The sequence below is a fragment of the Heterodontus francisci genome, chromosome 27 (assembly GCF_036365525.1).
Source record: "Heterodontus francisci isolate sHetFra1 chromosome 27, sHetFra1.hap1, whole genome shotgun sequence".
NCBI lineage: Eukaryota > Metazoa > Chordata > Chondrichthyes > Heterodontiformes > Heterodontidae > Heterodontus > Heterodontus francisci.
Genome location: NC_090397.1, coordinates 41,443,050 through 41,458,613, shown reverse-complemented (window position 1 = coordinate 41,458,613; position 15,564 = coordinate 41,443,050). Strand labels below are relative to the sequence as shown.

At 39.1% G+C, this 15,564-nt stretch overlaps 1 protein-coding gene across 10 annotated transcripts in view; it reads right to left on the bottom strand.

Annotated features, from left to right (window-relative positions):
- The window catches only part of LOC137384760 (voltage-dependent calcium channel subunit alpha-2/delta-1), an 891,951-nt gene that overhangs the window by 97,752 nt on the left and 778,635 nt on the right, over positions 1-15,564 (bottom strand). For 8 of the 10 annotated variants that reach the window (XM_068059181.1, XM_068059179.1, XM_068059180.1 and 5 more), the window contains 4 exons: positions 9,791-9,862; positions 7,671-7,742; positions 5,406-5,467; positions 1,096-1,172 (listed from right to left, as the gene is read on the bottom strand). In XM_068059181.1, the coding sequence (XP_067915282.1) occupies positions 1,096-1,172; positions 5,406-5,467; positions 7,671-7,742; positions 9,791-9,862 (283 nt within the window). The remainder of the gene's footprint in view (positions 1-1,095; positions 1,173-5,405; positions 5,468-7,670; positions 7,743-9,790; positions 9,863-15,564) is intronic. The other 2 variants (XM_068059177.1, XM_068059176.1) reach the window with 1 other exon arrangement.

Below are 15,564 nucleotides of genomic sequence, written 5' to 3'. Positions count from 1 at the left end.
TTTACACTGCAATTTGCTGTTATCAACGATCAGAACAGCATGGTGCCCTCTACAGGGGATCTGAGGTCTGTGCAAGTAGGGCAAGCACCAGCACATCTTTCAACCAAAATATTGAAGAATCTCTTCTGAGGCGCGCAGAGTCTAAACCAGGAAGAGTAAATTAAAATATTGAATTCAATATAAAATTGTGTACAGAAAACAAAATAGACAGGGAAAGAAAATGGGTTTCAAAGAAAGAAAGTTTTTTTTTTAAATAGCCAAGAATAATTTAAACTGAAGGAATGAAACTCCACACTTGCATAAGCAAATTTTCAGTGCCAGAGTAGTTGCTTGGCAGTGACTTATCACTAAAAATTCACTTACATGTGAATGGACAAGGGCTAACTTTTTTGGTGCATTTAGCAGGTATCTAGTGGGTAAGTAGTGCAACTTCATGCCCTTCATGAGTTTGAATGCCAAATACCCCAGTGAGGAATCGGTGTAGCGAAACCTGTAGAGAAGCGGGGAAACTGAGACAGCACCTCACTGATTTCCACATTTAGCTGCCCACGAGCAGGTGCTGGAAGTTGCTGTCCGATTTATTCTTTAATAACAATGTACGCTGATATCCACACTTCTATTCCGACCGCAAAATCCGGGCCAAATACTTCAATGAATCAAAGGAAGAATTTCTTATTCTATCTAATGCTAATATTAGATTATTTATACAATCATGCAAAAAATCCATGAATCAGAAGAAATAAACAGACCTTTTAATGGATGCATAGAACCAGAAGGTACAGCTGTACAATGATTCTAAAATTGCATGACAAGTGAAATTGTGCATATTCATTAATGAAATTTCGACAAAGAAAGGAAATGAGCACTCTCATAGATTCAAATCATGCAGTTATTTACATCCTTGCATGTTTGTCTCTCCGATGCTTTAGAATCATTGCTTCACACTATGATGACATCTACCTGACAATCTACTTCTTTCCGTTTCAGAAGCTTTCAAAATGTTAGCTTAAGATCTTTTATTACTTTACAGAATCAATATTTTGCTCTTTTCTGGCATGCATTACCAGGTCAGCTTCTGCCCTTCCCAATACTTACGTTTTGCCTGGGTGATAACCTCATCTAGTTTGGCTTTGATGTAGTGGAAACCATACGGTGGGAGAACCAGTGCCAAACTGGGGGAAAAAATAGATAGAAATAATCACATAACTTGTTGATTCTGGCAGGCGAGAAGCAACCAAACAGGAAACAGCATGAATAAAAGATGCCATTGCTACTATGGTAAGCTCCATCAATGTTCCCACTGCAGTTCTTTCACACTGACAGCAGTCAGCCTAAGATTTTAACTGTTAATTGGCCTTTGTTGCCAGATTCATTGTTTTAACAGTCAAAGTGGTGATGCAATCTAGCAGAAAATTGCAGCACATTTTTTGTTATAGCGATAAGTGGATTTTCCCCCAACTAAACTCCCTTGTCTTGCTTCTGAAATAGAGCAAAATAAAGCAAATTTCCTAACCTGCCCTTGATTCCTGTGTCCTACTTACATTGGAGGCCAGTGGACCAGTTTGGACATCAAGCAGCAAGTGTTTTTATTTAGCTGATGCCAGATAAACTCAATACAAAGATAAGTAAGGACTGTACCTTTTAATTGAAAATCTATACTTCAATTTCCCACCTTTCAACTACCAATCTCCCCTCCTCGCCTCCCACCAAAGATGCTAACTCCTTGCTGAGATATGTTGCATAGGTATCATCCATTTGTCAGTATAATCCAGGTATAGTTCATTGTCATTGGGTACCATCACAGCTAAATCTAATCCAACATCCCACATGCACAGATCTCCGTCTGAGTCATGCAACAATGGTCGGAAGTGGGAATTCTGTTTGATTTTTCACTGTTTCAGGTTTTAAAGGAGAATCTTGGAGCATGATCCTTCAGCTATTTTGTGCAGGATTATTTTACATGTGCAACATACACGGAGCTCTATTAAGGTAGAATATTTGGCACCTTGCGTTAGAAGTGTCACAGAGGCCAAGTTTTAATTATGAAGTAATTCAACATCTGTTCAACACCACATTCCAGAAAGTGGCAAAAAGAAATTTTGTTCATTTCCAACCCTCCACAGTTCAAACGGACAGTACTCCAAAGCTACAGTCAAAACAAAACGGCTTCAGATGATATACTGCATTTCTATCTCACACACTAACTCAAGAAGAATTTCAAGAGAAGGTCTAATATCACCAATAAAACAGACAAATGCTTGGATTTTCAACAACAGCTCTGCTCTTTGTACTGTGATAGTGCTGTGCATTTCGTAACCTCCATAGCATGCAGGTCAGTGGGATCCCAGTCAAAGCCAATTCTATGGGTGTTCAACCCCGTCCACAACATCATTTGGCATGACCATGTCAATCTTCAGACCTCTGATCTTTTGCCTGGCAAAAGTAAATGATCTTTGATACCAGTATGGCAGGAAATGAAAATGAGTATTTTTGAAAGTTGTTCACACCACCACAATAGATAGTTGAAGCCACGAGGAAAGGAAAAATATTTTGGTTCAATTAAGAGTGTGATGATAGCTTCTAGTGAGCTGGGAGGAGTTATTGAGTCTGACAGTCTAGCAGATAGTGGATATATAAGGCCATTCCTTTATCATTGCCCATTTAATATCCTGAAATTCCCTGCCTAACATCATACAAAATATGAAATAACTGAAGCTACAAGACTAGTAAATCATTCTGACCTCGTAACTTTGGTGTGAGTGTTTATTCTGCACTCTCAGATTGTTACAACATTAATCTTCCCAACTGTTCCCTTTCTCAATTATGTCATGGAGAATCCTATTTATTTACTATATTGAATGAAAATAACAATGATAAAATTGTTTGATCAAAGTTTAAATATGAATTTATATAGCTGACTTCATAAAGGGGAACCTGATGAAAATGTTCCTCGGCATTCTAGAAAGAGTAATTTGGATGTGTGACTACAGCTAAATGGTGTCTTTTCACAGAACTGTCTCTATCTCAGGTCACTGCACAAAAGTAAAGCACCATATTGAAACTTTCATCCAGCAGAACAGAGCTGAAGAAATATTAACTGTGTTTTTTAATACAATCACACTGAATTTCTTTTTTTTTTAAAAGGTGGGAAAGATGGCAGTATTTGTAGAATTCACCAGGATAAATTCCCCAAAAGTGGGAGTAAATTTATTTCAAATTATGAAATTGTTCTTGGCCTGCTCAACAAAGCTTGCTGTGTGAACAGTTAAGCTTTCCACAGCAGGAAAGTTCCAGTTTCAATCCGCCTTTTGTGCTAACGTAGTTGGTTCAAACTAGGACAATGGCATAAGAATAAAGACCAGGGTTCCCACTCTTGATTGTTACCTAGCAATCAATCCTGAAAGTGTGCATTTGTGAATATCAGGTGAGAAGAGGATCATATATGGTGACGATGACTTATATGGTTAACTGGCCTGCAAACAATGACTGCTAAAGTTCTTGTGTGAATAATAAGTTACATAAGAAATAGGAGCAGGAGGTAGGTCATTTTTCCCTTTGAGCCTGCTCCGTCATTCAGCAAGATTATGGCTTCTCATCTACCTCAATTTCACGTTTCTGCACTATCCCATATCCCTTAATCTCCTTAGTATCCAAAAATATACCCATCTTTGTCTTGAATATAATGGTTACTTGAACAAAAACATGAGGAGCTTGAAAGGAACCATACAAAAGTAAGGAAACACCACCGTTAGGAAAGGTATGGTAAAGAAGAAAAATAGGAGGGGGTGGTGGGGGGGGCAGGGATGGAAGAAAAATATCTCCATCAAACATGGAATATGTCAAGGTATGGTGAATAATTAGTCAACAGTAATGATCTTTTTGGTGAATTCATGTGATGTGTAAACAGCAAGGATATATCTAATGTGGGTAGGTGATCTTTCATGTTTGCCCACTTGAGCGATTTAGCAGGCATATGGAATACATTTGACAATTTTCACTTCATCCTCAACCAATGGCTAAAACAGACTTGAGCTGGTCAGCGTAGGAGCTTGCCTTTGCTGGCAGCTGAGAGTGCTGCACCAAATTTTCTAATGAAAGTTCCTCCTGCTAATTTGAATAAGGTGCTGACACATGATCAGAATACTGCGAGTGCTCAGCCTGCAGCACACTTGGTTGGCAGCAGAAAATCCAGTGACACCGCAGCTCCTAAATAGCAGTAGCTCATTATAAGGGACGTCGAAGGGCTGATAGAAAAGTTGGCAGTTTGCTCACAAAGGCACTGTTGAGAAATGTGAGCAAAAGTGCTCCATTTTATGCTAAAAGATCTTACTGCAGGAAGTGACCTAAAGAGAAACAATTGTTTTTGGTCTGGCCTCAATAAAAGAACAGGTGTAGGCTGCATTCAGGGAAGTTGCTGAATGAGTCGATACAGTTATCTAGATTCCAAGTGAGCAAGAGACTTGCTAGAATCAGGGAGGCGGCAAAGATAACCATACTCCTCATATTTCTTGTCGGACCCATCACCCATAGTGCAAACCCACCCCTCTGGGAAATACCATTTGAAGCACTGTGCAGAACCATTGTCCTTTTACACAGGTATTTTTGTGACCCATCTTAAATCAGTTAAACGTGGCCTCTGCATATCAGTAGTAGTCTTTGGTCTCAAATTGCCTGTCATACACAAATCAGAAGCTTAAGGTTCAGGGACGGATTTTCCAACCCCCACCTGCCAGCTGCAGGCCTTGATGTTACAGGAAGTATCTCCAAAAATCAAGGCTTTAGCGTAGGTCCTAAGTAATTCCAAGTCAAGCATGGACAAGATGCAGAATAAAGCTCCATTGTCTCAACAATGTACGTTAGCCACATTCTCAAAAAGATGCCCCGAATGCACAAATAAAACATTTTTCTTTTCCTCACCAGCCATTGAATTCTCAGGTGCACTTCTGCAGAGAGCTCTCTTTCCTTGGGTGGCTCATTTTCAATTATAGGAATGCAGACAGGGCTACTTGCTTTCTCCCAACATTGAAAAGAACCCCTGTTATGTTTATAAAGGTCCAAGGAGGATAAATGAGCACTTTTTAAATTTGAATTGATACTGGCATGAAATTGGTGTGAAGTCCAAGGAGCTTCAGATGGCTTACTTCAGTGCACTGAGCAATCACGTCATTAATCTGCCTCCACATGTGCTGCTTTTGCATCGATGCACATTTGAAGCCACTTAGCATCATGATAGAATAATGGCAAACTGAGTGAAACAGATTTGAAACCAGGTCCCAGAGATGACAGAGCAGTACTCAAAGTTCATTCAACCATGCTCCCTACAAAAAAGAACCGTTTAAAAAAACTCAACTGCAAAAGGTGATTGGAAAGGAAATGGAACTTCTTCTAATGTAATACTGTATTACCTGTAATCTGTACTATTCACTAGAGTCCATGTGTATGTTCGGGTCCCTTTGTCAATATACCTCTGGGAAGACAAGAGAAGGTTATTTAATAATGAAATCCAAAATCACTTTTGGTATCCTTTGCATCATTATATACTGTGTACTGTGATTTCTAACAGTATATTACAGTTATATTCTTTTTCTTTTCTTTCTTTTGGGCCTCCTTATCTCGAGAGACAATGGATACGCGCCTGGAGGTGGTCAGTGGTTTGTGAAGCAGCGCCTGGAGTGGCTATAAAGGCCAATTCTGGAGTGACAGGCTCTTCCACAGGTGCTGCAGAGAAATTTGTTTGTTGGGGCTGTTGCACAGTTGGCTCTCCCCTTGCGCCTCTGTCTTTTTTCCTGCCAACTACTAAGTCTCTTCGACTCGCCACAATTTAGCCCTGTCTTTATGGCTGCCCGCCAGCTCTGGCGAATGCTGGCAACTGACTCCCACGACTTGTGATCAATGTCACACGATTTCATGTCGCGTTTGCAGACGTCTTTATAACGGAGACATGGACGGCCGGTGGGTCTGATACCAGTGGCGAGCTCGCTGTACAATGTGTCTTTGGGGATCCTGCCATCTTCCATGCGGCTCACATGGCCAAGCCATCTCAAGCGCCGCTGACTCAGTAGTGTGTATAAGCTGGGGATGTTGGCCGCTTCAAGGACTTCTGTGTTGGAGATATAGTCCTGCCACCTGATGCCAAGTATTCTCCGAAGGCAGCGAAGATGGAATGAATTGAGACGTCGCTCTTGGCTGGCATACGTTGTCCAGGCCTCGCTGCCGTAGAGCAAGGTACTGAGGACACAGGCCTGATACACTCGGACTTTTGTGTTCCGTGTCAGTGCGCCATTTTCCCACACTCTCTTGGTGTGGGAAAATATAGCGCCCTTCAAAAGCTCAGAATGTCCTAAAGTGCTTTACAGCAAATGTAGTCACTGTTGTAATGGAAGAACCACACAAACAATTTGCATGCAGTAAGGTCCCACAAACAGCAATGTGATAATGACTAGGTAATCTGCTTCTTCATGATGTTAGTTGAGGGATAAATGCTGTCCAGGACACAGAGAATTTTCCTGCTCCTCTTCAAAATTGTGGAATAAGATCTTTTATGTCCACTGGAGAGGGCAGATGGGACCCCGGTTTAACATCTTGTCCAAAAGACGGCATCTCCGAAGGAATAAGGGCAATATTGGGATGTGCCTAGTACTAACATTTTTTGTTAAAATGGTAGTTTAATAATTATTTAGCAGTAAAGTGTTATTTGTGACATTTGAACAGCTTTTATTATTGTAATACTAATACGTTCATCTTCACCTTACAAGAACTGAAAATTGGTTGGTCCAGCAGAAAAAGACTGGGCCCATTGGCACTTCTTTCTTTCTTTCTTTTGGGCCTCCTTATCTCGAGAGACAATGTATACCCATTGCACTCTAAGTGTTAAAACTACTGCATATGTAGAATGTTGCTACTGCTTTTGTCCTTGTGCTGTGGAGGAATGGTAACACAGGACACCAGTCATTTGCAACCCTGTCAGAGTCATGGGTAAAGATCCCTATGTTTTAAAATTGTCAATTGTTGAAGATGGAGAAAGGTTCTACAATGCCTGCGTCAAGGAGGACTATCAATTTCATTCTATACCTTACTTGAAAAAAATATTAAATATTTAAAACATTATAATTATTAGAGTGCATGTTGCACATTTGATCTGATTTGCCTTTCCTTGCACTTCAATCATTTGTATGTGATGTTTCAGAGTCATAGAGTTATACAGCACAGAAACAGGCCCTTCAGCCCATCGTGTCTGTGCCAGCAGGTTTTGCGCCCGCCCTCACAGCACTTAAAATCTGGGCTTGGTAATGTAGAGTAGGAAATCAGTGAATTACTGAAGGGTTAGTGGCAGAGGTGGAACCACATCTCAGGAAGAATCAACCCTTCAGAAGAGAGATGAAGGAAGAAAGAAAAAAGTCTCACCACTGTTAACTGCAGGTGGCAAATAATGAAGTATGCTTGCTTCTTTAGAGAGGAGTTGCAAAACATGTCATCATACAACACTGACACTCAAGTAACATGACTACGTGCTGGTTGCTTGTAGTGAAAGTTGACTCTTTAATAATGTTGATTTTCAGTGAACATTGTAAAACAAAGAACACTTCTTATCCCTTCCTTGAAGAAATTCATTTATGTTTTTTAAAATATTCTCAACACAGAGACCAATGAGATAACTAAATAGACTGTACCTCATCATAGGATTTGATTAGTGTGTCTAGCGTTCTCTCACCATTTTGTCCTTCTATCATGCTGTGCCGAATCTGGAAGACATAAATTAATAATTTGAAGCTATTCAGTTCTGTGCGATAGTTTGATCCAGAGACAATGAAGCCTACAAACCATTCTGTAGCTGTTCCTCAAGCAGAGCTTAATGAAGTCATTTCCAAAGCTAGTTTAACATGTAACCCTATAAAGAAAGGGGCCAAGGACACTGTAGCAAAGTAGCAATGTTGTGACAAAGTACAAAGATGTGGTTCCAACGTACCATCTAGAAGAAATGTAAATATTAATTTGTAAGTGCAACATCATGAATTACAGGGGTCAAAGTGCATCATGATGGATAAATGAATAGCTCAAAAACATTGCTTAAAATCAATATTGCTTCAGAGAATTAAGAACATGTTTTGGAAAAATACACATGTCAATAAAACTCAAGAATTTTTTAAAATTCATTTCAGGGGATGTGGGCATCACTGGCCAGACCAGCATTTGTTGCCCATCCCTAATTGCCCCCAAGAAGGTGGTGCTGAGCTGCCTTCTTGAACCACAGCAGTCCATCTGGTGTAGGTACACCCACAGTGCTGTTAGGGAGGGAGTTCCAGCATTTTGATCCAGCGACAGTGGAGGAAAGGTAATATATTTCCAAGTCAGGATGGTGTGTGGCTTGAAGGGAACTTGGAGATAGTGGTGTTGCCATGCATCTGCTGCCCTCGCCCTTCTAGGTGGAAATGATCGTGGATATGCTGCTACCAAATGTTGTAGACTTTTAGTTTCATCCAGCAGCACTTCATCTACAACAAAGATTTTAAACATTTAATTCTGCATTTTATATATATTCTTTCTTTCTTTTGGGCCTCCTTATCTCGAGAGACATGACAGTTCGAAATAGTAACATTTAAGATCTATTCAATAAAATATTAAAAATTTTGTGGAGGTCACACACTTTCTGTTCACAAAGGTAACTTCCTGTTCTCATGATTTTAAATAATGCCTTTCTGCTAACATTTCTAGGCCAAATATCAATCTTGTTGTCTTGGGTCCTCTCTGGATAGCTCTCTGGAATGCTTCTGAAGTCTCTCTTCCAAATTGGATGCCATCTTGTATTTGAAAAAACCCTTACATTTATCAACTGACCCTGGGCGATAGAGTCATACAGCACAGAAACAGGCCCTTTGGCCCATCGTGTCCATGCCGGCCATTAAGCCTATCTATTCTAATCCCATTTTCCAGCACTTGGCCTGTAACCTTGTATGCTATGGCTTTTCAAGTGCTCATCTAAATACTTCTTAAATGTTAGAGTCATAGTGTTATACAGCACAGAAACAGGCCCTTTGGACATCATGTCCGTGCCAGCCATCAAGCACCTATCTATTCTAATCCCATTTTCAAGCACTTGGCCTGTAGCCCTGTATGCAGGTGAAATGGTGGGTTCAAGCTCCCTTTCTTCTATATTTTACAGAGCTGCAACCAGGCTTGCTCCTTTGTAGTGGAGAGCACAGTAGTTAGATTATTTGTAAAAAAAAAAAGGTGCATCAAATTAGTTGTGGGTTTTTGGCATAGTGTTAGACCTGGATATATGCTCTTTTAAGAACAGACAGACATTCCTGCCATTACATTCTAGAGGCATCTCATTAACCAGTAATCATTGTTTACATTTTATAGGGATGACAACACTTTTCAGCAGTTCAAAGACCCGAACTGTTAACAAAAAAGATACAACTTCAGCAAAATTAAAAAAAAGTTCTTTAAAAGAAATGAGGCACACATCGCAGTATGTATGGGAAGGTTACCTAACCACTAAATGAAACAATCTTCCACGGTCAGGCCAATTGGCACTGAAAGTGTGCCAGCCAGAATCTGTTCATGATTACACAGACAGGCTGCCATGTTCAGTTAGGGGAAGGCAAAGTTTCTTCAAGTAAGCACATGACCTGCACTGCACAAAATGCCACAGAAAAAATATACAGCCCACTTTACATATGAACCAGCTCACATTATTACTATTTATAAAGTCAATCCAGACATTATAGAGTTAAAATGCTTTGACATGCCACTCTCAGTAGCCGCTGGCCAACTAAGATCATCTTACCTCGACTTTAATTTCATTCTCCAGTTCAGCATCTAGAAAATCCAAAGTGACGGGTTCCTGAGATTTAGGATTCTAAACCAAAAGGAATAATCATCAAACAATAAGTGGAAAATACTATGTGACATAAAGTTCAACATTTGAGCCCAAACCAGTACAGTCAAGATTTATTTTTTGTACCCTGCTCAGTAAGGGTAGTTATTAAAAGGTTTGCAGTTGATAAAACAAATGATTTGTTTAGGAAAATATTTCTCCAACATCTTATTCAATGTCATATTCAGGTGCAATTTGTGTTATGAAAGTGCTTCCGTTTTTAATTTTTTTTTGAGCACATGTTAAAACTGAAAGGATTCCATGGATGTGTTTTTTTTTAAAGCAAGCTCACTGAAAGGACGCTTGAGATGTTGTTTGAAAACAACCTGTGCTGGAAATAATGTGCTTTAAGCTCAATAAACAACAGAAACCTTTGTGACCTGGGAAAGATGTTTACAGAGAAGCCACATGTCAAGGTTTATGAAGGTCAGGAGGTTGACTTTCTGTTTGGAGTTTGGACATTGTTTTCAGTTCAGTTGGGGTATGAACTGTTTTGAAGAAAGTTGATGTTTTGTCTACCAAGGAAAAAGAAACCACCCAACTCACCTCTCTCTCTACCTTTGAAGAAACCCTGCTAAGATCTAGTGTGGGAGAGCTAAAATCCCTGGCGCTGCATCGCTCCTGAGAAGCTGGGAAAACCTACCAGGTTAATTCTCAGCGCTGCCTGAAAAGAACTGCTTTAGAAATGATCCCAGTGACCTGTCTCTGTATACCCGGATGCCAGACCAAAAGGGACAACTGACTTCCTTCCATATCTTCTCTTTTTTCTTCAAAAATTAGCAAGTATTTGGCCAAATAATTCTTTTTTTTTTGTAACAGACCTCTGCAAAATGAATTTCTGTATTTTTTTGTGTGTGTGTTGGGGGGTAATTTAAAAAGGGAACTTCCATATTTCAATCTGTGTTAATGCTTTGCTTCATTACTGGATAAGTCTTGCTTGATAATAAACTGATAATTTTGTTGTTTATTAAAGAAATTTGGTTGGTGTATTTTATTCTGGGATAAAGAGTAGAGTATATGATTGACCGAATCAATAACTGGGTAAACATTTTTGAAATATATGTTGTGACCTGCGGAGAAGTGGGACTAGAAAATACAGTGCACTCCTCCCATTTGGTCGTAACATTTGTTACATTTCAGAAGTATTAGTTGGAGATTATTGAACTGAATGCATGAGCTATATAATATTTCTTTTAAGGCAATTGTTTTAACCTTCTCATTGCATGGATGCTTGTTGACATTTGGCCTGTATTAACACCCATAGGCATTCCACTGTCATAATTAACTGTTCCGTGGTTTAACCTTTATGTAACACATAGAGCTATTGAATTATAGCAGCAACAACAATCGCCTGCAACTCCAAAGGTGAAACTGCATAAATTTAGTTATATTCTCCAGTATCAGATCTGTGCATTCACGGGAACAGAATAGAGCAGCTCATATTGGTTTAATGAGCTCAATGTAAATGTTACAGTGTGTCATTCAGACCTGTTGGCAATAGTCAATTCTTTACTTAATCATGCTCCTCAGCAAGATTCAGCGTTCTTCTGCATCATTTTTTTTAAAATTTGCAAGAGAGACATCAGCACATTTTATTCCTATGTTTTATTTAATTTGTGGTCCAATAAGAGAAAAGCTCAACAAAATTAATTGTTACTAATTACAAGGAATAATAAGGTCAAATAATTCCTTTTAATTATTCTACTGGGACCATGAGGAATGGTAATAAGGCAGGTGGCATTTCCTCCTAATACCTGTTCCTGATAGTGTGTAGCATCAGCAAAATACACAATTTTTAAAATAATGTAAAGTCCACAATACATGAGGAATTACTTTAGACAGGAACTACATGGAGATGTAGCATCACACAGCACAGGCAATGGTGAATGAATCCCAATCACAATTGCCACTGAACTGAGGATTCAAATCCCTTTTCATGAGCATTAAGGTTTTGGCTGGCGAATTAGTGAGTGAATTACAATTGGAATCTTACAATTTGACTGCAGGCTGTTTTCTGAGTAGTAGGATAGGTTTTTTTTGCAAACTTAACTAGCACTCAAATTGGTCATGAGCTCCCATCTATGTAGTTTGGCTGGCTTATTACTGCAACTCTTTGGATTAGAGTCAAAGCACTCATTTTGAAGCAGTTAGAAATAGGATTTTTCAATGTGCCAATACTCAAATTAGGTGAGGAATTTTAGAAAGTGTGCTGCCAAGGATTGGGATCCAATGATGATTGGCTTACCAATGGACACAGAGTTCAAACTGATCCAGTTTCCCAGCGCATATCTCACATTTAATTAAGTCATTAAAGGAAAAAAGCAGTTTTCAGCCCCATGGCATCACTGATCCAAGATCAGGAAAGAAACACAAGACTGTATCAAGTTGGTCTCTTTTCATCTAGCTGAACTGTCTTAAACACTTACCAACTATCAATAAGCACATCTAATACAACCATGTCAATCTTACATTGGCCTCATACAGCATCTATGGAAATTACATACAATATTGCAAATAAAAGTTTATTGGTGAACAGTGTGGCTTTTATCTATGGACCTTACTGCCAGTGCCCAAAGCAGCAAGATTCAATCGTGTCTCTACTGACAGTTCGCAAGCACATGCTACATTTCAACAGAATTGTTTCTCTTGACATAACAAGAGTAGAACTGGAGTTTGTTATATTTTACAATAAGAACACAGGGATCATCCATATTGAATAACAAATCACACTGAATTAAACGAAAATAGTTTACATGCACAGAAGACCCCGTGACATTACCGACCACGCAGCATGCATCAAGACATGGATACGATGAGGTAAGCAGGTCACGTCACATTCCGAAACACGTGGCCATGGAAAGAAAAATAAGAGTCAGAAGCAATTATACAAAATATCTTACACAGCATTGAAATAAAAAATGATGAATTACAGAGGAAGAAACTGGGCACTTAAGGATTACTTAAAACAAAACACTGGGCTAGTCATTTATAGAATGAAAGCATGTGTTTGCAGGGTGAAACAAATCTGGTCAAATTATTTTCGTAAAAAATGTTAAGCAGCAACGTGAATATGCTCAGTAAGAGATGACACGTGGTTGTGCTTTGTTGGACATCTAAATAGGGCGCAGCTACAGGTAGGGTCAACCTGAGATTCTGCTGAATTCAGAATGGCATTCTTAAGTCCCACTGAAATAAGTGCACTACCATTTTTTGCAACACACTGACACCAAATGCACAACTAAATGCTTCAGGAATATGCAGTTCAGGGCTGATTGCAAGACTGCACATCATTAGTATCCACAACATGCAGCCATATTTTAAGTTTAAAATATTCAGCTGGCTCAGTGTACCACAGGATGGAATAGAGCTGACTGTCCTGTCAGCTCTATTTTATGACTGGAAATCTCAGCAGCAGCTGAGGCAAGTGATCAGTACTCCAAGCACGAGCTTGAATGTGCACGAGTACAAAAGTGTAGCTCTCTGCCTTCTCCCATTCAACAACAATGAGAGCAAGCAGTGCAACTGTGGCTGCCTGCTCACATCACTGTTAAACATGCAATTGAATTTCCATAGGTTGTGACCTGAAAAACTTACCGTCATGATGCTCAGGTTTTTTTCCGATGTATTTCTAAGTTATGCATATTTCTGTTGTTCAGTTTACCCCTTCTTTTGCTGTCCTGCATGTTGTGTTCCACTCACCTATTGATAAGAGAAGTATCTAACAATGCTCCTACTCTATTTCCACCACTATATTATTACTGGCTTCTGATGCGAGAGTATTGTAGAGCAATTCAAGACAATTTCTCCTCTATTTTCTAGGGCGATAGCACCCCCTCCCTCCCCTGCTCAGCTTTCTGGATTGTAACAGTGACATATCCATGGTTTACAGTCTGTAGATAAAATGAATTCTATCGTGAACAATCAAAAAAAAAATGCCTTTGAATTTTATGGATCCAAAACTGCAACCATGGTAACAGGAATTCTTGTTGCCAGGATATGCTAGAGTAAATGACTTTTTCCCCACAGCAACCAGAACCACCTTTGTATGGTGGATCTACACTAACCCCTTGGCCATTTTGCATCTTATTGGAGTGAACTGTGTGGCATTTCATATCTGGTGAAGGTTTGATGGCTTCTCTGTTAATCTTTGGAACTATATATTCAAGAGAACTCCTTTTTTGAATTTTTCTGATAGGCAGCATTTTTTTTTAAATTGTGGATTAAGGAAACATGGCTATCACAGTTTATAAACAGGCATTCTGGTGAAGGATTACACTTTAAACATTAACCTGTTTTTCAGATCCTGCCTGATCTGTTGTGCGTTTCCAGCATTCATTGGTTTTATTATTGACAGCCCCTGCCAAGTGCAAAAAATCATCCAAAATCTTACAAAACAAAACCTCATTCTTTTCCAGGATGTATCCATAGCAATAATCCCAGTAAAGGATCGATACTATATCTACCATTCCTAAAATAGTGTTGAGGGTGCACCATTTGTAAATGTTGCAGATCAATCAGGACTAATTGCATTAGTATGTGATAGTAGAACAGGGATCATGTGCTTAAGTTGAGAAGTAGATTCTGGTCAATGTGTAAGGAAATATTACTTCAATGGTGGTTGTTTATTGCAAAAGCACCTAGCTTAGACATCTTCAGGAAAAAACTGGACGAGTATTTTGAAGAGAAACACATTGAGATACAACTGCTAAGACAGCAGTACAGCAGATCAGATTGACCTCTGGTAGAGTTCTATATTTTTACGATGTGTCCTATGAGAGTTCTGGTAGCTGAGATGACTTCATATTTTTGGTTGTTTTGAGTCCAGGCATAAATTTTGATATTTACATTTCACCTTGGAAACTGTAGTTTAAAATTTGTACCACTGAAACCTTGGAAATTGGAGAATATTGGGCCAGAAAAGGCAGGAAAATAGCATTACAATCAAATGTGGAAAACTCCTTAATGTAAGTGCTAGTTCAAGATTCCTAAGTGTTGTGATCCATGAGGTAAATGGTAGTATTTTGTGGTACTATGTTACCAATGTCTTACAAACTCCTCAGTCTCTTCCACTGTACTTCAATTAATCAATGGCAACTTACAAAAAATCTTACAACAGGCAGAAAGCTTACAATGGCTATTTCCCACAATATGCTCATGCAAGTCCTTCAAAGAAACTCCTACAAAACGCCTATAAAAGCAGCACATCACACACAAACAAAATCAACCTTAAATGGATGGAGCAGAAGAACTCAAAATATTTCAGATAGCAACGCATGAAGTTTGGACAAAGCAGAAACTTTTCCCATATACAGTAAGAGCTTCGTTATCCGGCATGCGCTGGACCTGAGAGGTGCCAGGTAATCAAAAATTCTGGTTAATCAAGAGTCGTACTACCAAGGCAATACAATGCAATAAGTTTTAATTTTTAGAGAAATGATTACATGCAAAGAACAAGAAGATGTACAATACAGAAATCTTGAGGCAGTAAAGACGTATAGAAATTTTGAGGAACAGTAAACTTAATGTATAAATTACACTAAAGCACTGGATGTAGAAGGTGATGGGGAGATAAATCGCGATATTATATAATATAAGCACAGCAATGCAACCACTAAGATGACTATTGGCAGCATCACTAACAGCAATGCTGAGAACAATCAGCAACACTCGGGAAAACTCGACAT